This window comes from Eublepharis macularius, chromosome 8 (genome assembly GCF_028583425.1).
Source record: "Eublepharis macularius isolate TG4126 chromosome 8, MPM_Emac_v1.0, whole genome shotgun sequence".
NCBI lineage: Eukaryota > Metazoa > Chordata > Lepidosauria > Squamata > Eublepharidae > Eublepharis > Eublepharis macularius.
In genome coordinates this window covers 128,214,619-128,238,973 of record NC_072797.1, presented here as the reverse complement: position 1 = coordinate 128,238,973, position 24,355 = coordinate 128,214,619, and the positions used below count along the sequence as shown (strand labels likewise).

Below are 24,355 nucleotides of genomic sequence, written 5' to 3'. Positions count from 1 at the left end.
TGGCTGGTGGCCCCGCCCCCTGATCTCCAGACAGAAGGGAGTTGAGATTACCCTCTGCGGCGCAGAGGGCGATCTAAACTCCCCTCTGTCTGGAGATCAGGGGGCGGGGCCACCAGCCATGTGACCATTTTCTCCAAGGGCAACCCACTGAGTCCCACCACCTCTTTTCCCAGAAAAAAAGCCGTGGGTGAAGGTATTAGTTTGATGTTAAACTTTTGGGTTCTGATCACTCTGGATTTTAGTCTGTGCAGTTTTACTGATTATTCACTTTATGTCCATTTGCTGACTGCGTGTTTTTGGCTTTGCTTTTTATTGTATGCTTGCATATGATTTTATCAGAAGCCTCTTTGAATGGCCTTCTAAAAAGCAAGGTGCACATTTTTCAATAAAATAAGTGATACCAACTAAAGAACTTCAGGTCCTCCCACAGACAAGAGAGAGTTAATGCCAAAAGGATATCATTGCACTCACTCCGGTGCTGGCCTTGCAGTTTTGCTCAGGGGAATAGTCCTACAACGACACCTTGTGGTCCTTCCATGGTTCCTGCATGAAAGTGATAGAAATAAGAGGGATGTTTAGAATGTATTCCCATTGCTTTAAGAATCTAGACAAAGCCCTGTTTGAGATGCAGTGTCCGTTTTCAAAGTCAAGCATCCAGTTTCCAGAAGTGTCCAGTTTCCAGAAATGCCCAGGGAGGCTCCTAAGCTAAGTGATGCTGGTTGGGAAGGCAGAAATCTTGAAGGACATTGTGCTCCCTGCTTTTGATGGAATTCATCTGACCTTTGCAGAGTAGGGGTTATACTGGATCCAGCGCTACTGCTAGAAAAGCAAGTTAAGGCAGCTGCAAAAATGCTTTCTTGCAAACTCAATCTAGCTTGGATCCATGCCAGAATAACATTGAGATTTGACTGCTGTTATGCTCTGTACATAGGTCTCCTCTCTAAGTTAACTCGGAGGCTCCGGTTGGTGCAGAACATTGCAGCTTGGTTATTATTGGGATCTAGGAGGAGCATGAATATTACTCCAGTTCTGTAGTTACTCCATTGGTTACCTGTCAGCCGCTGCGTTCAGTTCATGGTACTGTTTTTCACATGCTAAGCTCTTCATAGCTTTGGTCTGGCATATCTACAGTTCTGCCTTCTACAGGACTGCCTATGTTCCACTGTGGCAGCTTCGCTGTTCTGGGCTGGGCCTTCTGCAGGTGCACATGAGCAAAATCAATAGCTGCCCATACACGTGCATTCTCTGTGGTGGCTCTCACCTTATGGAACTGCCTGAGGAGATCAAGAGAGCCCCTCCCCTCTCCTGGCATTCTGCAAACAATGCAAAACTGATTTATTCTAGAGGACTTTTTACTCAGGAGGGCTGTGCTGTAAGGAAATGGTCTCAAAGAGATGCATAAGTAAAGTGATAGGAACTGTTGACTTTACTACTATGTACTGTCTATTGCTGTAAGTATGATCCTACTGGATAGTTCCTGTGTTGATTAATATGTCACTCAGAATTGCTTATGCTCTGTTTTAGCATTTCTTCAACTCCATTAGACTTTTGCTAGTTTTAAAAATGCAAATTTACATTTATATACCTTATCACATTGTTTATTGAAATATCTTTGAAACTGACTATACTGGCTCACTCTATGTAATCCAACATGAGTCTCCGAAAGAAAGGTGGAATATCCATAAACAAACATAACAACATAAACAACATAACAAACAAACAGGGCAGAAAAGCAACTGTCTTTCCTTGCTACTTGTCCCCCAGTACGTTTACAGCCACAAGGGACCATGGTGTGTACCAGCTCACGTCCCAATCAGTTATTTTTAAGCCTGTATATGCTGCGTTGTTATTATTATTTGTTTATTCCAGTTATAGTCTGTCTTTTCACGGAGACTCAAGGCATATTCCATAATTTACCAGGCTCAGTTCAAGGTTTGGGCTATCACCCTTTGTGGCTTTAGTCCCTCCTATCTATAGGATTGCCTTTTCCTGTATGCCCTGTCATGGCAGCTTCACTCACTGAGCAGGGCCTTTTGCAGGTGCCACTATGCAAATGGACAGCAGCTGCCCGTAAATGTGGGATTTTTTTTGGAATGGCCTGCCTGAAAAGGTTAGAACCACTCTCCTGGCTTTCCTCAAACAATGCAAAACTGAATTATACAGGAAGGCCTTTTTACACAGGTAAAAGGACTGTGCTGTAAGTAAATGGTTCATAGAGATGCATTGGTAAAGGGATGGGGACTGTAGGCTATACTACTAGGTGCTATATGTTGGTGCAAGTAGGCTCCTACTGGATAGTTCAGCAACGTTTAATATGACATGTCGTTTAGTTTATATTTTGTCTCAGCATTGTTTCAGCTCCATATGGGATTTATGCTTAATACCTGCAATCCTTATGCTATTGTATTCAGGGCTTTTTTTTCAGCGGGAACGCCGGCACCTCTTGAAAATGGTCACATGGCTGGTGGCCCCGCCCCCTGATCTCCAGACAGAGGGGAGTTTAGATTGCCCTCTGCGCCGAGCGGCGCTGAGGGCAATCTCAACTCCCCTCTGTCTGGAGATCAGAGGACGGGGCCACCAGCCATGTGACCATTTTCACCGAGGGCGATTTAAACTTTTAAAAACCACCCCCTTGTTCCAGCTGACTCAAAGTGACGTCATTGTGCGGTCCTGAGTTCCACCACTGAGTTCCACCACCTCTTTTCCCAGAAAAAAAAGCCCTGATTGTATTGTTTATTGAACGTCCCAGCCATTGACCATATTAACTTACTCTGTGTAATCTGCCTTGGGTCTCAGCTACAAAGGCTGCCTATAAATAATGTAAATAAATGAAGAACTTGTTTAATAAATACAGTATAATACATACAGTCATTAAAACTGTGAACTCCACAGAAATAACAATATAGCATGCACAACAAACAATACCAAAAAACCGCCAAGGTTACAAAATTGGGGAAACAATTCAATCAAAGCAGTAATATGTAGAAGAAACAATGTAATAAAGCTGGGTTACAGAATTAGAAAACAGTGCAATAAGGTATGATGGAATGAAAATTTTCAGAAATTAAAACAAGCCATTTTCCTTTATAAAAATGCCTCTTGAACAATTCTGTCATTCCACAGAATGTGTAAAACAGAAGTGTGGAAGCCTACCTGATCTCCACAACAGAGGGGGCCACAACAGAGAATGATCAAGACATGGGCAGCCACTGATTGTGCCCATTTACAGGGGGGCACACGTTCAGATGGTTTTGCTCAGATCTGTGGTGTATTTTTTAAAAAAAGATGCCATTACTTGTATATAAGGCTGCACCAATTTCTACCAGTTCCACTTATTCCCCCCTCCCTCTGCAGATTCCTCCTAGACTGTTACTGGGGGTCCACTCTCTCTTTTTCTGGCACTTGAGGATCAAGACGTGGAAGCCCCCCCCTCCCCCCACGGTAATGGTACTCAGTACTGGCGAGTACCATCACAAAAAAGGCCTGACCCGAAGAATGAAGCTGTCATAGTAGGAGAAAGAGAATCCTCTCATCGCTTTCTCTAGATCATGAATAGTTTTTAAAACTTTTTTTCATCTCTCTACCCTCCCCCCCCCCCCCCCGGTCATTTTTAGCTCTAGCCGCTTTAGTCTTTCCACGCAGAGGAGTTGCACTAAAATTCTAAATTATTTTGGTTGCCTGCATTCTGTCCTCTTCTTCAGTCTCACAAATCTGTTGTTTCAGGATGGGGAAATGACACAGAAATATTCATCTGTGTTTCTCTCTCTTTCCCTGCTATAGCCTGCTTCTGTGAAGATGTGGAGGAATAGGAAATGGTGTGCCATATACAGTATTTTAACACCAAATATGATATTAAACACATCTTAGTCAATACCTCTTTTTTAATTTACGGAAATTAGATTTCTGAAATGTTTGCCTGCCTTCAGGCCTCCTCATAAATCCTCAGGAATATGTACTTGGGGCATCCGGATTGAACGGCACTCGTGCGCTTCAGACTTCTCATTAGGTAAACCTGATAGTTCATCCTGATCATTATCTCCCTTGTTAACCTTGTCAAGTACACAATTAAGCTTAATTAACTGCAACTTCAGCGCTTAAGAGGAATGCTGATAGGGTTTATGTGAACGGAACAGCGATCTTTTAGGCCTGAACAGCCCTTCCCGTAGCGTCATGCAATACCAGTATTATAGCGTAATGGTTTTTATATTTAAATATTGCTGATCTGTACACAAGTGTTGATCTGCTTTTGTAGAAGTAATTCCAGAGACAAATTTTGGAGGGGTAGCTATGTTAGTCTGCTGTGGTCAAAATAGCCTGCAGAATAAATTGGATCCAATGACAGTTTTCTGCCAGTGGAAGAGAGGGGGTGATGTTTATTTATTAATTTTATTTGTTGGATTTATATCCCACCCTCCCTGCAAGCAGGCTCAGGGCGGATCACAACTTCATAAAACCACAATTTCAAGAAGATATATATACAATAAGTACAATAAATTACAGTTTAAAATCATATAAAACAATAAAATATCAATACGCAGGGCTTTTTTTTCTGGGAAAAGGTGGTGGAACTCAGCGGGTTGCCTGCACAGGGGGCAACTCTTGGCGGGAGGTGGTGCCCCTGGTACCACATGTGTGCGCGCAAAGTGCATGCCTGCTCTCAGGGCCAATGACGTCACTTTGGGTCAGCTGGAACAAAGGCGGAGTTTTTAAAAGTTTAAATCACCCTCGGCGAAAATGGTCACATGGCTGGTGGCCCCGCCCCCTGATCTCCAGACAGAGGGGAGTTTAGATTGCCCTCTGTGCCAATCTAAACTCCCCTCTGTCTGGAGATCAGGGGGCGGGGCCACCAGCCATGTGACCATTTTCAAGAGGTTCCGGAACTCCGTTCCACTGCATTCCTGCTGAAAAAAAGCCCTGAAGACCACATTGAGTTGCCTTGTGCGGTTTTGACCTGTGAGAGGTTCCCAGACTATACAGGGCCCTAATTTTTCTGGACCAAAGGCAAGAATGAGCCTTGCATGCTTTAAAAAGTTTAAACAGCAGAATAATTCGCCAGATCCTCAACCATTCTCTGTTTTACAGGCCTGGCGGAACTGTAATAAGTCCTGCAGGGCCTGGATCTCAACTGGAAGAGTGTTCCACCAGGCTCTGGCCCTGGTCGAGGCCAAGTGAACATCCTTGGGGCCAGGGACCACCAGTAGATGTTGATCTACATAGCGTAATGTCCTGTGGGGAACATATAGGGAGAGACGGTCCCAAAGATACGCAGGTCCCGGTCTGTTAAGGGCCTTAAAGGTTAACACCAATACCTTGAACTTGTCTTGCAACTTGTTGATTCCCTCTTCCTGATGCAGTCTCCTAAGTTCCCTGAAAGGCTGCTTTGGGGGTAGGGGACAGAGCGGACCATCAGGAGAACAACAAGAGGAATGGGGAGGTCTGCAGGTTGGGGGTTCTAGCACAGGGAGTAATTGAGAAAAGTTGCCGCCTCTCTTTTGCTGGTAGAAATTCTTCATGCCAGCAGAAATAGCCTGTGGATCCAGCCTTTTAAAAGACATTTCACATTCTTCTTTGATGTGAATGAAGAGCAGAGAAGAACTCAAGCCATGAATGGCTCCTTCCAATGTTTGATTTCAAGCAAATTATTCAAAACCATTCCCACCTTGTCAAGTCAGGCGAGCTTTCTTCTCAGTTTGAATGCCTGTGTTTTCTTGTTTGCACATTCTTGGAAGGAAAGCATACAGTTGTTACTAGTCCAAATAGTATGGAGTTGCTAATAGGATGGAGAATCTTTCTTGGAAAGAGCTACAGTTGAGCTTGTCTTGTGAATGTATTCCTGCGCACGTGATAGATTGATACAGTGGTGCTCGGTGCCTAGAAATGAAATACGTTGCTGGTAGCATTATGGCCAATATGTCAGATTCATATTGCTTTAAAGAGGGCCCAATTAATTTGAACAGAAAAAATTAGGTTTTCCAAAACAGACTAAACCCTGAGCGTGTTTCTGAGGGTGGTCAGAATTGAATCATACAGGGGGCTACTGTAATTCTGAGGATGCTACCCCTTCCGAAAGATTCTGTTCCGTCTTACTATTAATAGTGGTCATGGAAGCTTAAAATCACTCAAAATTTCAGACCTTATTTAATCATAGTGCAGTTGTTGCACCCATGAACGATAGCTTCTATTTCTGTGGTGAAAGATGTGCTTACAGTTAAATAGGTTAAGTATCTCCCACAGAAAATGAAAAAATGTATAAGAATTTATAAGAATTTTTCAAGTTAGTTTCCTTGTGGAGAGCTTTGATATCTTCTGAAGATTCATTTTAGGTTCTGTGAATGAATGAATTTGTTTGCGGTCAGAGACCATAACAATGACAATACATCCTTATCAATCAATAAAATAATTAAATCCAGCGTAAAAATGTAAAAAGGTTCTGTGTAGGATGGAATTTTTCCTTCGTTGGCCCAGTAGGAGAACCTTGGGAGCTGTTCCGAGGGCCATGCGTTGATTGTGTTCTCCTTTTCTGAGGAAGTTAGTTTGATGGGAAGACCTCTTAATAAACAACTGGTTTTGTCTGAATTCTTTGTCATTTCAGGAGCAGTGGAAATATCATGCCACAGCCCAATCGCATGCTGGTTCAGTGCTATGCTTTACTGCTTTGGTGGGTCGATTTTGTCGTCTTTGATGCTTGGGGAGCCTCCAGTTGCCTTCCTTGCCAATACTACAAATATACTCCTTGCCTCATCAGTCTGGTAAGCAGCTTTAAAACTAAGTTTGTCGTCTCCATTTCCAGTAGTTGATAAAACATAGTTTCAAAGCTAAGGCTTTTTTATTTGGCCTGATTTGAAAGAGCAATGTTTAGAGCTAGTATCAGTTGTAGAGATTTTAAAATATGCATGCAGCTTTAACAACTGAAGGCGTTAGAAGACGCGTTGACTTGGAGCTTGCTTAGGTTTTTGTCAGTGGCCTCTCTGCTCCTGCTAGGGCCCCAGACGTGCCCCCCCTCCCCCACATGCTGCTCCTGGGAGACAGGAAATTCCCAGGAAGTATATATGGGGAACGAGTTGGTGAAAATCACCCGTGTTTTTCTGTGGAAATGATTTGCAGGATCCAACCGATTATATGCAAGAAGAAAGCACACCTCTTTCAAAATGCTGCTATATAGACTCTTACAAGTATTCGAAGTAAAATAATATACAGCTCCCCATATGTACCTCGGAGAGCTCTTAGATCTGCAAGTAAACACCTACTGTTGGTGCCTGGCCCCAGGGAGGTTCGGCTGGCCTCGGCCAGGGCATTTTCTGTCCTGGCCCCAACCTGGTGGAACTCTCTGTCGGAAGACACTTGGGCCCGCCAAGATCTTGTATCTTTTCGGCGGGCCTGTAAGACAGAGATGTTCCGCCAGGCATATGGTTGAGGCCGGCACTGGATCCATCTAATTAGACTCCCTGCCGGTCTCCTGTGAGTGGGGGGAGCATATGGTCCATCTGCCTCCCCATGCTTGAGGAGTTAGAGGTTCACCAACCCACACCAGAGGAGTTAGCCGTGTTAGTCTGTAGTAGCAAAATCAAAAAGTGTCCAGTAGCACCTTTAAGACTAACCAATTTTATTATAGCATAAGCTTTCGAGAATCAAGTTCTCTTCGTCAGATGCCTGATCAAAACTGGGCAGATACAGAAGAGGAGGGGGAAAGAGAGAGAAAAAAAAGGGAGGGGGCATAAATCACAAGAAGGCAGAATGCAATTAGCATGGAGGCTATCAAAACATTCCTTTGCTTGGAAATGTAAACATTTCCTTTTGGTGTGCAGTCAGTTTGTAGCAGTGAAGGTATCCAATTCCTATGTAGTATAAGCCTTCGATGACCACAGCTCTCCCTGCCAGCTGCATCTGACAAAGAGAACTGTGGTCCCCGAAAGCCCACACCAGGCGTCACTGGGCTCCCCCAGATCACGCCTCTGTAAAGAGAATCTGTTACCTGTGGTAATGTGATAACCATTCATAGTCTCTATTCAGTCCCCGCTTGACAGAGTCAAATTTGCATATGAATTCCAATTCAGCAGCCTCCCGTTGGATTTTGTTTTTGAAAGGTTTCTGTTGAACCACAGCGACCTTTAAGTCTTTGGTGGAATGTCCTGGTAGATTGAAGTGTTCTCCCACTGGTTTCTGGACGTTTCCATTTCTAATGTCAGATTTGTGTCCATTTATTCTTTTGCGTAGAGGTTGGCTGGTTTGTCCAATGTACAGAGCAGAGGGACATTGTTGGCACATGAGGGCATATATCAGGTTGGAGGATGAGCAGCTGTAAGAGCCAGAGACAGTGTAGTTGATGCCATTGGGTCCTGTAATTGTATTCCCTGGGTAGATATAGGGGCAGAGCTGGCATCTGGGTCTGTTGCAGGGCTTGGTACCTGTGCTGGTGACTCTGCTGGCCGATTCATGATTGTAAGTGAGAAGTCGTTTAAGATTGGGGGGCTGTCTGTAGGCAAGGAAAGGTCTTCCACCCAGGGCTTCTGAGAGAGAGGTATCATTTTCCAGGATGGGTTGTAGCTCACTGATGATACGTTGGATGGGTTTGAGCTGGGAGCTATAGGTGACAACCAGTGGTGTTCTGTTGTTAGTTCCTTTAGGTTTGTCCTGGAGCAGACTGTTTCTGGGTACTAGTCTGGCCCTGTTAATTTGTTTCTTCACTTCATTTGGTGGGTACTGTAGTCCCAAAAATGCTTGTTGTAAATCTCTTAAGTGTGAGTCTCGGTCGAGAGCATTGGAGCAGATACGGTTGTAACGTAAGGCTTGGCTGTAGACAATAGACCGAGTGGTATGTTTAGGGTGGAAGCTGGAGGCATGTAGATATGAGTATCGGTCTGTTGGTTTCCGGTATAAGGTGGTATTTATTCGTCCATTATGTAGTTGTACAGTGGTGTCCAGGAAGTGTACCTGTTGTGTAGAGTGGTCCAGGCTTAAGTTGATAGTAGGGTGAAAGTTATTGAAGTCCTGATGAAATCTCTCAAGGGCTTCCTTCCACCCTTTTCTTCCCTTGTGTATGGTGGGCAGGGGAAAGGGGAAGGGAGCCCCATCTGGAATGCGGACATCCATGTTTGCAATGAGATGCTATTTTATTGGTTTTACCTGTTGTACCTTATTTATGATGGTAACCCGCCCTGAGCCTGCTTGTGGGGAGGGCGGGCTAAAAATCCAATCAATCAATCAATCTTTTTTAAAAGTCTGGTATTCAGGGACTTGATTAAGATAGCAAAAAAAAATTTTTTTTTTTTAAATTAACTAAAAGTTGAAGTTAACTTTAGCTGATTTTAAAGCACTTTGGTTGCCTAGGGACGGAATTAAACCCAGTATGTACAGATACATTTTTAAGAAAGAAAAACAGGTGCTGCCTCGGTCCCAACATTGTCTGTTGATGGGCTTATTTCTCCCCAGGACCAGCTTGTGAGAAAGTTCTGACGGTCTTGTGTAGCATGCTGATTGATTGGCAGCTGGGATGTCACAGTCCCATCCCCACACCTCAAGTACAGTTTTATTTTTTAAACATTGATTGCATTCCTTTCAGTCCTTATTTTTGAATGTAAAAGCAATGCAAGTAGATAACCACTTCTCAAGCATTTTCAAAAAATGCCTGCCTGAAGTACTGGAGAAGTGTGTGTGGACAGAATGGGAGTGCAAGGCTATCTGTGCTCAGAGGGCTGGCAGGTACTTTTGTCTCTCAGGGCGAAGCTAGAAGTGACGAAGTGACGAATTGAATGGCAAGTGAACAGACTCGCATGTATTTCCTCCCTGTTCACTTGCGCTCCCCTTGCGCTCCACTCGATCACGTAGTGGTGCGCAAGTGAACAGGGAGGAATACATGCGAGTCTGTTCACTTGCCATTCAAGTGTAATTCGTCACTTCTAGCTTGGCCCTAAAGCAACGAAGGGTGGAGGCCTGGCCTGCCCTGCCAGGAGAGGCAGTCGTAGCAACTTCTGTTTTTAGCTGCGTTGAGATGCCTTTTTGCAAGAAGGCTGCAGTCCTGTGTGCATTTGAGAGATGGAAGCTCAATAAAATTTGTTTCCCAATTAAGGAAAACAGGATCAGATTGCCCTCATCACGTCTAGTGGTGTACATGGAAGCCAGAAATCTAATTACTTTATGGAGTTGCTTGCAGCTTTAAAAAGGCTGTGAAACAAAAATAATGAATAATAATAATGAAGAATAAAAATCTGTGTATGCAGACTAGCAATTGCTGTGAGCTAAGGTTGAATGTCCTCTCTGAATTTTTAATGTACTACCAACAGAATGCTTTGTTTTCAAGTAGTGTTTGTAGCTGACACAAAGGAGTATTTGGTGGCTTTTTGGATGTTTAAAAGTACATGTTGTTTCTTTTGGACTAATTAGTCTAGCTCATTAGCAAAACCAGTATTGAGTCAGTCTTGAACTTTTGAATCTCGACCCCTCTGTTAGGAAGTTGTGAGCTACTAAATTGGTTTGCCACTAACAGCCTTACTTCTGGGAGAACCTACCCTTTATTTTGCTAAATTAATGGACTGAGTGGGAAGAGTTTGTTGCTTCCTGAATGGCTCTTGTGTCCTAACTGCAGTAGTTTCTTAATCTAATGCAGTTTTAAGGTACAGAAACTGTTTTTTATTGGCCTTGAATGTAAGAGTACGTTTTTGGCTTAAGTCAATTTTATTAAATAAGCCGAACTCGTGGTCTGAAAACCAAAACTTGTCCTTTAGGTTACTCTTGGAAAATATCCTTGCATACCCTGAAGTAATTACATCTTTGCTTATAAGAAGATGTCTAGCAAGCAGTTGCTTGAAGTGGAAAGAAGCTGCAGCGAAAAGTTACCTTGTGTATACAGTAGAGATGAGCACAAACCAAAATACGAACCAAAATTCATGACGAACTAGGCCGCTTTGTGGTTCGTGAACCAGCGGTTTGTCAGACCCCATTTCTGACAAACCACCACGAACTTTAAGCTGGTTCGTTTGGTTCGTTTTTTGGTTTGTCACTGCAGACAGCCTGGTGCCGATCGGTTTCTTAGGCTACAGGGGATGGACTTCCTGCAGACCTTCTGCTGGCCCAGAAGTGATGATTTTCTGACCTGGATGTGACGTTTTCACGAACCAAATGAATCGGTTTGCGAACCGGGGGGGCAGGTTCGTGAAAGTTCGTGGTTTGTGAAATTTGACAAACCACGAACCGCATGGTTCATTTCCCCCCCGGTTCATGCCCATCTCTAGTATATAGTCGTACTACTTGGAGAATTATTATTTTATGACTTAAACAATTAAAATAAATTAAAATAGATAATGCTGTTAAACAGGAAAACTAAGTCCGAATGAAGTTGGTAATCCGTTGGGGTTTTTTCTCTGTGTATGCTGCTTTTTCTTGATAGGACAGGTTTGGATGCAGTTTATGCATTGCAGTATTGATATAAAGACAGTTCTGTGTTAGAAAAGTAATTTTTTTTCATACTGAGACTACATTACAGCTTCTTACATATGTTTTGGCTGCCTTCTTGATTGATAGATGCCAGGCCTAGAAAAAAGCTGGTGCTGAGCTTCACAGAGGATGTGCATTTTCACACACAGTAGTAGCGGTCCCAAGTTTGTGACAGGTAGCTTGTGCACCCTAGATTAGAAGACTGTGGGAAAAGATTGCAAAAAGATTTCCTCTTAAGTTTTTTTTAATAGCCTTTTTCATAGGATTTTACTCTATGCTGCTTAGCTTCATTTCTGGTGCTCTTCTTAGTCCATGATCTGTTTCTAGGATTTGGTAGCATATATGTGTGGCGAGGGCAGGATATTTTTCATAACTCATAATGAGTAGCTCTCGTTAAAGAAAAGGATGGTGACCCCTGGCATATGTCCTAGATAGGCACACCAGAGGCATAAAATCTCATTGTTTTGGGGAGGAAAAGGCGGCTTTCTAGTCTTTTGATTACTTTTCGAAACTGACCACAACAAATACTGTCTCCTTTTGTAATTTAAACTAGAATATATTTAAGAGAGTCCTTTTAAGCTTTTGAAACGACTCTTCTTCTTCTGAAATGGTGTTCATAGAACGAAGTCAGGTAGGTGGAAGGAGCCATTTGGGGAATAGATGCAGCCCCTATATGTGCAAAGCATTGAGGTAGAACAAATGAACCAAAATCCTATGGAGGCCAAGTTGTCACATGTAAAATGAACAGCTTGGGGCAGGGGGTGGGAGGGATCCAGTGTTAAGAAACTTGTAGCACAATACTACGCAGTTACTCCAGGCTCAGTCCTGTTGTACTGTGTACATCTGCTAGCTCTTCTCATGAGACTTAGAGAAATAATACACGAGCAAATACAGTATGTGTACAAATATGACTCCTGCCCTCTGGATCTTTTCATAATAAAATTTGCCCCTGTACTAACGGTATGTTGCCTATAAAAGCATGTGTGGGGGGGAACTCTTATGCTTCATAGAGCAATCTCAAAGTAAGATCAGATAGCAGAACAGTTGAAACAGCTTAGCTTTTCCCCTCTGTGTTTTAAACATATGACCCAGTTTTATGCAATTTGATTCCTCCGGACCCTATTGAGTCAACAATTGCCACTGCTGGCTCTAAAATAGCTATCCACTAGTGACATCTACTGGTATCTACTGGAAATATCATTAGAAATTCTGAAGGGAGGCAAGTCTTTGTAGTAGCTGCTTCTAGTGCTGTAGAACCAAATACTGCATCTAATTTTACATCAGACCAGCTCATAACGTCAATCCGTTGGTCTTCTACACGTGTATGCAAAGTGTAATAGGTGTTAAACCGTTGCAAGTATTGTGGCTCTGCACTAGTATTTGTGTATATGTTGCTCAAAACAGAAGAAAATGGGAAATGGCTTTCAAAATCTGTATTGAGCAATCAGTCAGTAGGTGATCACGGTTGGTTGGTCTAGCACCCTGGGGAAGCAGTGGATGATGGTAAACAGCACTACCCTGCCCTATTTCTGGCAGTGAACAGCCAAGCAATTCCATTGGCCACAGTCTCCGCCGTTTGTCCTTATACCCGTCTTGCCTCTTTGGGTTGACCGCTGAACTGGCTACTATGCCTCAGGGGCCCGGGTTTTGCTTAGGAGGTTTGCTCTTGTTGAAATGCTCCTCTGGCTTTTGGTTGATTTCCTGCATGTGCACCTCACGTAGCTCTCGGCTGTACTCTCTCGTTTGAGCACATAGCAGCAGTGTGGTATTCTGCTGGTAGCTGCCTCATGTGGACTGTTGTCAGAAGGCTCAGCTCTTCGAAGGCAAGCTGAGCACGATGCTCTTCTATGGTGAATCAGAGCATCTTACGCTGCCTCTGAGCAGAAGATTGGGATTTGACTGGTTAACTTCTGCTACTTTTTTTTTTTTTAAGAGACGAAGGAGGGTTCCTCCCGCTACAAACACAAAGATAAGGAGGACACAGCCTCTTGGAAGAAACAAAAGTTTCGGGTATATATACACCCGACAACCTGAAAGAAAGAAGAAAAAATACTTTTCAAAAACCACGTCATTATTATATGCATAAATATTGCATTTGATATCATGTTAGTCTCACCAGTACTGTTGTTATAAATATCTCTTCTGTATGCTTTGAATAGCTGGGTAAATTGTTTCTGAACTCTAGGTCAAAATTGTTTTGTATTCAGCTTACAAGTTGTAAATATATTTTTTGCACTTTAGATTAAACTACAACTTCTGTATAAGGCACTATATCATTTTTGTTTCCTCCAAGAGGCGGCGTCCTCCTTAACTTTTTTTTTTGGCAGAAGCCAAGATCACAGCCGTGCCAACTAACTAACACCAATGAGACTCATAGTATGACATAACCATGTACAGGAAAAAAGTCTATCATTCTTTTAAATCATAAATAGTTACATAATACCACACCTACTAAACATCAATTCATTAATAGGTACAAAAGTCACGAGTTACAGTACTTCCAATTTAGATTTACAATTAAAGTGCCAATAGTTAACCACAGATAAGTAATGCAGGGCAAGTCCAACAATATAATAAAGTGATTACTTCCTCGTTGCGAGTAAGAACATAACCACGGCTTTGTCCGACGAGGAGCCGGCATGACCGCCTCATTTCAAATAGTCTTTCTCAAGGACTTGCCACTCTCACCCACTTTTCTCCCACGCTGAAAAAAAATCCATATTCATATAAGAAACCGTCCTTAACATAAGCTCAAAAATATACAGAATATAAACAACTTACAGAAAGGTTTAGGAGCAGAAGCCCGAATCATGCATAGCTAGGTTGGCTACTGGCTTCACGTGTTGGAATAGTGGTGTAGGTGCCCGTTCATCACTTCTGAGCAGGGCGTTCCACACAAGTCTGATGAGGCCGTGGTCTGGCCCATGTATGCCTCCCATCCCCTCTTTCGAATGGCAGAATGATGCTAATTGGACCTGCACACAGTTTAGTGATGCTGTGAAGCACCTGGCACAGGTGACGTTATCCATGAGGCACAAGGAAGGCTGCCCATGATGTTTCTCCACACCACAAAGCTTATTGCTGTCCCAGCTGTGTATGAAGTGGGTTTTAGAATTCTTTGTAGTCTTTCAAACTCTGTTACAGAACTGCAGGTAGGTTCTTAAATGCAGCATGTAAACTGAGATGGGGCTTCTTGTGCTGTCCTGATTTTTAACTCTTACCCCTTTCCTCCCGGTCTTTCCCTCTGTTCCCGAGTGCCTGTTGGGTCCCTGTGCCACTGTATCATGACCAAGTGTCGATGCTCTCCTTGTGTGTTTGTGTATAGATTTACTGCCACTGGCTTCTTGGGTTAGCACTGCTGGCATCATTTTCTCATAGACTTGAGTTCCTCATGTGGGATTCTACGTTCAGTGCGTCTTAAATGTTTGGTTAGCAAACATGACAGTAGTTGGAATGTGTACAAAATTGTAATAAAGGACACTGTCAGATTTTGATATATATATATATATGTTTCATGTTTTTGAAAGAGGGAGTAACTGCATTTCATGAGTTACTGATGTTAAGGAGCTTATTAGAGGTATCCCTGTAATTCCTTTTAAAAATTCCTCATTGTTTTGAGAAAACTAGGCCTGTCTTCTCTTATTATCAGGAAAGCACCTGCCCTTATTTACCTGAAAGGAAAGCAAAGAGTTTTTTCCACATGTGCTGTCAAAGAAAAAAAAAGGAGAGGTCTTGAATTCACATACAAGTTACTGGTTTATATTTATTAAACTTCTATACTGCCTCTCCAGAGGTGGCTTACAAAGTAAAGCATTAAACAGCTTTTAAGAGGCATATAAAAGAATTCCCAGGCAGATTGTAAAAAAGATTTTAAAAGAACAGCCTCTTGATTAAAAGCCTGGGAAAATTTTTAGTCTGGTGCCCAAAAGAGTAGGGTCTTTGCCAGGCAAACTCCAAGGAGTGGTTTGTTCCAGAGGTGAGGGGCTACCACTGAAAAAGCCATGTCTCTGATTGCTCACCTCGGGGGGGGGGCGGGGAGGCACAGAGCAGAGCTTGGGGGAAGTTCTTACCTGTTCATCTTATATACAGGGTAGTGTTCCTCTTGGGTATATATGAATATTTTAACAGATGTACATTGTTACATTTATTGAAATTCATTTACTGAAAATCCAGGAGAATTAGTTGATAGAAGAGTTTTTAAATGGGCGACAGCACTGATAATTCTGCAGTTATTTAACTTCAAAATCATAAAGAGTTCTGCACTTTGTTTCCCCTTTGTCAGCTTTTTTTCCTAGTTGCAAATGTGTTTTTGTGTCTTAAAGTTAAAACTCTTTTCTTCTTTTTTTTTTTTAGGTATCTTATATTTTATTGTCCGCACAATCTTTTCTATCGTTACGTGTCTTGCCTGCCTATTAGATTGTTGGTTTCAGGGATGAAGGAAGTGACTAGGACGTGGAAAATAACGGGTGGAGTCACTCATGCACACAGCCACTACAAAAATGCGTGGATAGTCATGATAGCAGTCGGTTGGGCCAGAGGTAATGTCTGAGAACTCTCTTTTTTTAAAAAAATAGCAAATTATTTGAATACTTCCGATCAGGGCTTTAATGGTGACTCTTTTGATGGCGTCCTTTTCGAGGACAGGCAAACTTACCTACATCTTTTGTTTTTCTCTTGGCTTCTCTTGTTTTTTAACATATAGAGCCTCACACACTTACGTTTACTCAGAAGTTAATCAGATTTTAGAAGGGTAGGCATGCTTAGGATTACAGTTCAATGCATATTTACTTGGAAGTGTGTCCCACTTACTTCGGTTTAGTACAAGGTTAGGTGTGCATAAAAGGATCCTAGTTTAGCTGTTTGTTCCAATGGCTAATGCTGCAGTTGAGCTAGAGTTGGCCAAGTGTGCTGGCAGTTAGGGAAAATAACTTTCCTTGACTCACAAAATGTTTGAGTACTGCGTCAGTTCTGGGAGTTCCATCTCTAGGAGGCATAACGCCGGCAGGATCCCTTTCAAGTAATTGTGAATTTAGGCACTGCGTAGCCAGAGTGTCAGATTAGGATCTAAGAGTATGACTACAAGTGACTTCCTTCACGTGGAGAACACTAGATTTTTCTCACAAGGTTACCTGGGAAGTGAAGTCCGAGTGGTCCTTCCCCTCTGTTAGAATCGCTGCCTGAAGAGCCACAAGAGGGCTTCGTTTGGGGGCAGGCAGCTGCTACTTTCTCCCAGGGCATCCTGCAGGCTGCCTGCTCCCGGGGAGCTGCTCTGGAGAAAGCGGCCGCATCGGTGAAGCTTCAGCCGCAGCGACAATGGAAGGATCTGCTGCAGGATGCTCTGGGAGAAAGTAGCAGCTGCCCGCCCCCAAACGAAGCCCTCGTGTGGCTCTTCAGGCAGCGATTCCAACAGAGAGGGGAAGGACCACTTGGACTTCACTTCCCAGGTAACCTTGCAAGAAAAACCTAGTGTTCTCCACGTGAAGAAAGTCACTTGTAGTTTTGCTCTGAGACTCCCTGCTTCAGACCCTTCCTTTGCCATGAAACTTTTTGAGTAACCGTAGGCCAATCATGCACACTCAGTCAAACCTAACTCACAGGTTTGTTGTGAAGATAAAAATGAAGGAGAGGAAAGTAGCGTATGCCACTCTGAACTTCTCGGAGGAGTGGTGGATAAAATTTATTAAATGGAGAACTTTATCATCTCTGCTAAAGAGAGTTTCTTATCTGTAGGCTTCTTGACTAAAGTGCCTATACCTTATATTTCCTGTGCTTTAAAAACATTTTTGTTTCTTTGAGAGATTTATATAAAAAATATGGTGGTTGTAAGTACAGGGCTTCAACCAGTCAGATTTTAAGACTCTAGTAACTTTCTGGCCCTGACCTGGATGGCCCACACTAACCCGATCTCATGAGATCTCAGAAGCTAAGCAGGGTCGGCCTTGGCTAGGACTTGGGAGGGAGACCACCAAGAATGTCCAGGGTTGCTACGCAGAGGCAGGTTATGGCAATCTCTGAATCACCCCCTACAGGGTCGTCGTCAGCCAGCTGCTACTTGACAAACATTCTGCTGTAACCATTTTGGTGAACTTGCCCACGCGTTACTTATGCCGGCCGTATGTGGCATAAAAAGAAGAAGCAAGAGATCGTGTCACAAAATTTTCTGGCTAGCTGCCTATGCAAAATTGCCCTCTCTGTGAATGTGTCTTGCCTCTAGATCAGCCAGGGTTGGAGTTACAATCCCTGTTGGGAGTGGATTTGGTCTAGCAGCCTCCAGTTGTTGATGCTTGCTAGACAGGTATTGTGTACACTCAGGGCTTTTTTTTCTGGGAAAAGAGGTGGTGGAACTCAGTGGGTTGCCCTTGGAGAAAATGGTCACATGGCTGGTGGCCCCGCCCCCTGATCTCCAGACAGAGAGGAGTTTAGATTGCCCTCTGCGAGGGCAATCTAAACTCCTCTGTCTGGAGATCAGGGGGCGGGGCCACCAGCCATGTGACCATTTTCAAGAGGTTCTGGAACTCTGTTCCACCCCGTTCCCGCTGAAAAAAAGCCCTGTGTACACTACTGACACTCCCTACCTCATAAGACAGTTTCATGTCTTATGCTTTCTGGATTGCCTCTCTTCCCAGGAAGATTTAAGGCTGCCCTCTTTTGAAGCTTGCTGGTTTCTTGCTAAATGAGACAGTTAAAAATTCTCAGTTCCAGAGTTCCGTGTGATGTTTGCTGCCTCTATTCTTTGCACTGTTCAGCTTTGACAGAATTGAAGATGATTCTGGCTGAATTTCTTCCTCATAAAATGTATTAGGGCTCGCCCTCTGATAATAGGATGCTTCCTAAGGAGTTGCAAATTGAGGATCCAATTTCGTTGACTGTAAAGTAGGTCGCTGTTTTCATGTCTATAGCTTGAGGGGTGTATCTTGTTCCCTCAGAAAGTAGTGTTACAACTTTGCAGTTGGCCTAACTAGAAGCTGGATTGAATTATGGGATTCCTTTTTGAACCGCTTTACAGATGTCTAACATGCCTTTTTTTTTGTCATTGAATTATCAGGAGCCGGTGGTGGCCTAATATCTAACTTTGAACAGTTGGTGAGAGGTGTGTGGAGGCCGGAGACTAATGAACTGCTGAAGATGTCCTAGTAAGTGGTGAAAAGCATATGACAATTGGACTCAGTTCCGGGAATGGTTTTTCCTGTGCATTCAAAGTTCTGTGTGAGCAGTTCTTCAGATGCTGGACTCTTTAAAATGTATGCTACAAAACAGCAGCTTCCCAGCTTTCTTCCTTGATGCTTTCCACACTGACTCGTCAGTTGGGAAACTCCCTGAGCATCTGCTTTGGGTCCCGTGCACACCACGGGGGATTCTAGGACACATGCTAGGCGACAGTCAAACAAAGCACATTGCTGGTGAGTTCCACATGGAGAGTAAATTTGGTGTAGTGGTTAAGAGCGGCGGGACTCTAATCTGGAGAACCGGGCTTGATTCCTCACTCCTCCGCTTGAAGCCAGCTGGGTGACCTTGAGTCTGTCACAGCTCTCTCAGAGCTCTCTCAGCCCCACCCACCTCACAGGATGATTGTCCTGAGGATAATAATAACACACTTTGTAAACCGCTCTGAGTGGGCGTTAAGTTGTCCTGAAGGGCTGTATCTAAATTGAATGTTGTATATTATTGTAGTTTTGCCCAGGGCTTTTTTTCTGGGAAAAGTGGTGGAACTCAGTGGTGGAACTCAGGACCGCACAATGACGTCACTTTGGGTCAGCTAGAACAAGGGGGGAGTTTTTTAAAGTTTAAATCACCCTTGGTGAAAATGGTCACATGGCCAGTGGCCCCACCCCCTGATCTCCAGACAGAGGGGAGTTTAGATTGCCCTCCGTGACACTCCAGTAGTGCAGAGGGCAATCTCAACTCCCCTCTGTCTGGAGATCAGGGGGCGGGGCCACCGGTCATGTGACCATTTTCAAGAGGTGCCGGAACTCCATTCCACTGCATTCTGGCTGGAAAAAAGCCCTGGTTTTGCCCTGTGTGGACAGCAGGATGCCCCTTGTTTTGGAAAGTCTCCATATAACTTCATGTTCAGTCCAAACACACAACTTGTGAGGCCCCTTTTTTCCCCTTTAAGATGAATATGGTGCTTGGTGGGGAGCTGCAGTTGTCCCTGCATTGGTTTTCTCAACAACGCAAATAACTAATGGTAGGGCTGTGAGGAAGCCGTGGTGCTTGCTGCTGCTTCCACAATAGGGCCACTGTGTCCTGCCTCCATACGGAATACTCCTGCTGTCACCCTGTCTTAATCCCAACACTCCCTGTGATAGTGTATTGCAAGGGAAAGCTTCAATAAGGGTGTGTGCAGTTTTCTAAAGAAAGTTCTACTGAGAGTTAAACTACAAGAGACGAATTGCACAAGGACACGCATGTGAAGGGAGTCGCAATGTTAGCCGGAAAGTTGAGTTTTAAAAGACAGATCAGAAGGCTTTGTCAATTTCCATTCTCTACAGAGCCAGCTAAGATGGCTCCTCAGAGGGTTTGTTAATTTCCTCTTTGCCTCCCAAAGGCTCTGTCAGTTTCACCTCCCCTTCTAGGAGGAGAAGAGGAAATTCCTCTGAGTAGCCATCTTTGCTGGCTCTGTAGAGAGGGGAAATTGACAAAGCCTTCCGATCTGTCTTTTAAAACTCAACTTTCCAGCTAACATTGCAACTCCTTTCACACGAGCATTGTCATGTGATTCATCTCTTGTAGTTTAGCTCTGATTTTTTTTCCATTGTGTAATAAATTTCATAAACTTTTAAGGATCCAGGATTCCCTGTATCACAGCTGGAAAAACGTGGCTGTTTTTTTTTAAAGTTTTTCATTGCTAAGCAGTTAATGCTTCGAATGGGATTTTCTCCCCTGTAAGTGTGGTCTGTTTATTTATTTATTTTGCTACATTGGTACTCTTCCCCAGTAGGTGCCCAAAGCAGCTTATACCATTCTTTCCTCCATGTTATCCTCACAACAACCCTGTGAGGGAAGAGGCTGAGAGTGTGGGATTGGCTCAAGGTTGCCTAGCAAGTTTCTGTAGCAGAGCAAGGAGTCAAACGTGGGTGGCCCAGTTCCTAGTCCAACACTCCGGCCCCTGTATCAGACTGGCTCTGTGCAGCCTTTAAAACGTTGAAGTTGGACAGTTTGTTCCATGCTGATGGCGCAATGAGGATACGTGATCAGCTGGTGGAAATGTTCTGTGAGTCTGCATGTTTAAGAAGTTGAAGGTCATTAAAACTCGTCTAGCTTTGGAACGACTGTGCCAAGCTATGCTTTCCGTCAGTCTGTTGATCTCTGCGGTATTCTTACTCAGAATGTGAAAACCTGAATTTGAAAGCCATTATAAAAACACTTGTATGCTGCCTCTTCAGAGGACCTGCTCAAGGTGGCTCACAAACTACAGCAGGATAAAATCAAACTGTTAAAAACCTCGAACGTAAACCATCTTGCCAATCCTCGTAACATTCTTTGGGCTAAAAGCAGATTGTAAAAGCAACTCAAAAAATATAATTAAAAAATGCCTGAGTAAACAGAAATGGTTTTGCTCTGCACCTAAAAGAGAGTAGGGTAGGTGCCAGGGAGCCTCAAGGGGCAGGACATTTCACTCGAGTTAGTCCTATAGACAGGAGGGACCAAGGCAATGACGGGTCTGTATGTGAAAGCCAATACCTTGAATTGAGCCCAGTAACTGACGGGCAGCCAGTGGTGTGACTGCAAAATGGCAGTAAACTGCATGCTCCACCTAGCTTCTGATGATAATTGACCTGCAGCATTTTGCTCTAGTTGGAGTCTTTGAGTCGACTTCAAGAGGGGACCTAGGTAGAAGGTGTTGCAGCAGTCGAGTCTCTTAAGTCACTGTGCTAGGGATCCAGGTGCCCAGATCAGCTGTGTCAAGGTAGGGGGCCGTTTTAGCGGGCGCCTGGAGATGTTAATGGGATGAATGAGGGCCAGTAAACTACAGCTCAGTCCAGACAAGACTTGGGGTCCTGTTTCTCAATGGTGAGGCTGGTCAAGGACCCCGGATTCGGCCTGCCTTGGAGGAGGTTGCACTCCCCCTGAAAGAGCAGGATTGTAGCTTGGGTGGGGGTGCTGCTGGACCTCAAAAGACCACTGATGCAATGGGCAGCAGCAAGAAAATACTTCAAGTAGGTTAAAACCAATTCAAAGTAGGATCACACAGCTAAACATTCTTTCAACTAGCATTGCTCATAGGATCCCATGAAGATGAGCTATGCTTGGCATGAAATAAAATCCTTTCATTCCACTGAGGCAGTGGAACCCTTGAACGGCTGTCTGGGAAGCAGCGGTAGACTGGCTGTTGCCAGTAGGCTAGAAATCAATCTTGCTAAAGATGGAGATTATTTTTATTTATTTATGTATGTAATTTATATTCCGCCTTTCTCGCTGAGACTCAAGGCAGATTACATAGTGTGAGATCAATACAAGCAGTGGCAAGGACAAGGGCAGGCATTTCCATACAGTGTCAAGGACATTTCCATAAACAATGTCATAGGGTAACTGAATACAAGATTACAAAGACATAGCATTTATAAATCGAAATAATAATAGCAAGGATCCAATGCGAGGTTGAAGAATTGCTGAAACAGGACGTAATCAATTCTAGGACTGACATTAGACAACATGAAGCACAAGTAGTATATAGGAGTACATATTTAAACCAACAGATAATATGTAAGGCAACGTAATAGTGAAGTATATGGTTCCTAACTCATTAGTGAAACTTCTCAGGCCCCGTCCCTACAATAAGTTTTGCATTGTTTGCAGAAAGCCAAGAGTGTGTGAGCTCTCCTGACCTCCTCAGGCAGGCCGTTCCATAGGGTAGGGGCCACCACAGAGAAAGCCCGTGTACGGGCTTGGTGTTGGTTTCACCCATGTGCAGGCTGGTACCCGCAAGAGACCCTGTTCAGATGAGCGACGCTACCATGGAGGGACATAGGAAGGGAGGCTGTCCCATAGGTATGTTGGGCCAAGGCCATGAAGAGCTTTGTATGTGATAACCAGTACCTTGAATTGAGCACATTAACTGATAGGTAGCCAATGGAGTGACTGTAGGATGTGAGTGATGTTCATGCTCCTGTTAATAGTTGAGCTGCAGCATTTTGCACCAATTGGAGCCTCCTAGTTAACTTTGATGGGAGACCAACGTATAATACATTACAATAGTCAAGCCTTGATGTCACCATAGCATGGATCCGGGTGGCCAGGTCAGCTGTGTCGAGGTAAGAAGCCATCTTCCAGGGTAGAGTGAGGTTGTAGAAAGCATTTTTTGCGGCTGCCTTAACTTGTTTTTCTAGTAGTTGCGCTGGATCCAGTATAACCCCTAGGCTCTTAACCGAGTCAGCCAGGGTCAAACAAGCTCCATTGAAAGTGGGGAGTACAATGTCTTTCAAGATCTCTGGCTTCCCAACAAGCATCACTTCAGTCTTGTCTGGGTTCAATTTGTTATTTTTCAGCCATTTCACCTCGGCTGTCAGGCAATGATTTAAGATGTCTACTGCATCCTGTGGGGACCTGGATAGTGAGATATAGAGTTGGGTGTCTTCTGCCTATTGATGACATCCAACTCCATAGCTGGGAATGAGTTCTCCTAAAGGTTTGGCATGGGAGATAAGATTGCGCCCTGCAGAACCCCGCAAGATAGCTCCCATTCTGGAGATAGCTGATCTCCGACGGCAACCCTTTGAGTCCGTTCCATGAGAAATGATTTAATCCAGTCCAGGGCACATCCTCTGATGCCCACTTCTGTTCCTAAATGCCTCAACAGGATGGCATGGTCTACTGTGTCAAAGGCTGCAGACAGATCCAGGGGGAGCAGTAAGGAGGCATGGCCTTTGTCTATATTCAGACGGAGATCATCCACTAATGCTACTAGAGCTGTCTCTGTCCCACGCCCTGGGCTGAATCCAGACTGGAAAGGGTCTGGAGTGCTAGAGTATTCCAAGAAGATCTGAGTTGGTCAGCTACCACCCTCTCAATCACTTTGCCCACATAGGACAGATTAGAGACTGGGCGATAATTGGCCACATCAGTTTTGTCTAGGGATGTTTTTTAATTAGCGGATGAATAACTTCCTGTTTGAGCAGAGGGGAAGGTGCCCTGAGTTAGTGATTGACTTACAGTAGATCTCAGTGGTTCATTTATGTGCTCTTTACTTGATTTTAACAGCCAAGATGGGCAAGGATCAAGCACACAAGTAGTGGCTTTCATGAATGCCAGCATCCTGTTAAGGTCTGTCATTGTAATTGGTTCAAAGCAGTCCAAATATAGGCCAGAAGGAGTATTAAGTATTTCTTCCATCCCGTTTTCATCGCAGCTAGCGTCTAGATCAGAGCGTATTTTATCAGCAAAAAACTTAGCAAAGGCCCCGCAGCTAATCGTCTGTTCTTGGGACTGTAAAGGTTCAGATTTAGGGGTTAGAAGGTGTCTGTAGAAGTTAGAAGGTGAACCATGGTGCCGGCTTCTGTCCCAAGGGCCGGAGGGGTTGACAAGGAGCAATGGTGTCAATAGCTTCAAGGAGCTTTGCGTTCCGCACTCCTACAGCAGCTTCTGTGGCGCGTGCGTCTGGAATTCTAAAATCCCCCAAGACATTCTGGAATCTGGAAGGGTCTGTGAGCCTATGTGGGCCAGTCATTTTAACCAGGCCCCCTACTTTGTGAGGTGTTGGGGCCATATTCACTTTTGTCTTCAGCAGATGGTAATCTGCCCATGGTTCAGACTGAGTCTCTGATGTTGAAATAAGACTTCTCCTCAGAGGCTCAGTGCAAAATATTAAGTCTAGTGTGTGGCCTCTTTCCTGTGTAGGGCCTGACACTATTTGAGAGAGGCCTAGGGTTGCCAGGGAAGCCATAAATTCCAGAGCCGGGCCTGACTTGGAACGCTCAGCATGGAT

The 24,355-nt window shown here is 44.0% G+C and overlaps 1 protein-coding gene across 1 annotated transcript in view; it reads left to right on the top strand.

Moving 5' to 3' along the window:
* TMEM38B (transmembrane protein 38B) overlaps positions 1–24,355 on the top strand; it is a 40,275-nt gene that overhangs the window by 6,910 nt on the left and 9,010 nt on the right. The window contains exons 2-4 of the mRNA XM_054987665.1: positions 6,593–6,749; positions 15,784–15,968; positions 18,476–18,563. Of these exons, the coding sequence (XP_054843640.1) occupies positions 6,593–6,749; positions 15,784–15,968; positions 18,476–18,563 (430 nt within the window). The remainder of the gene's footprint in view (positions 1–6,592; positions 6,750–15,783; positions 15,969–18,475; positions 18,564–24,355) is intronic.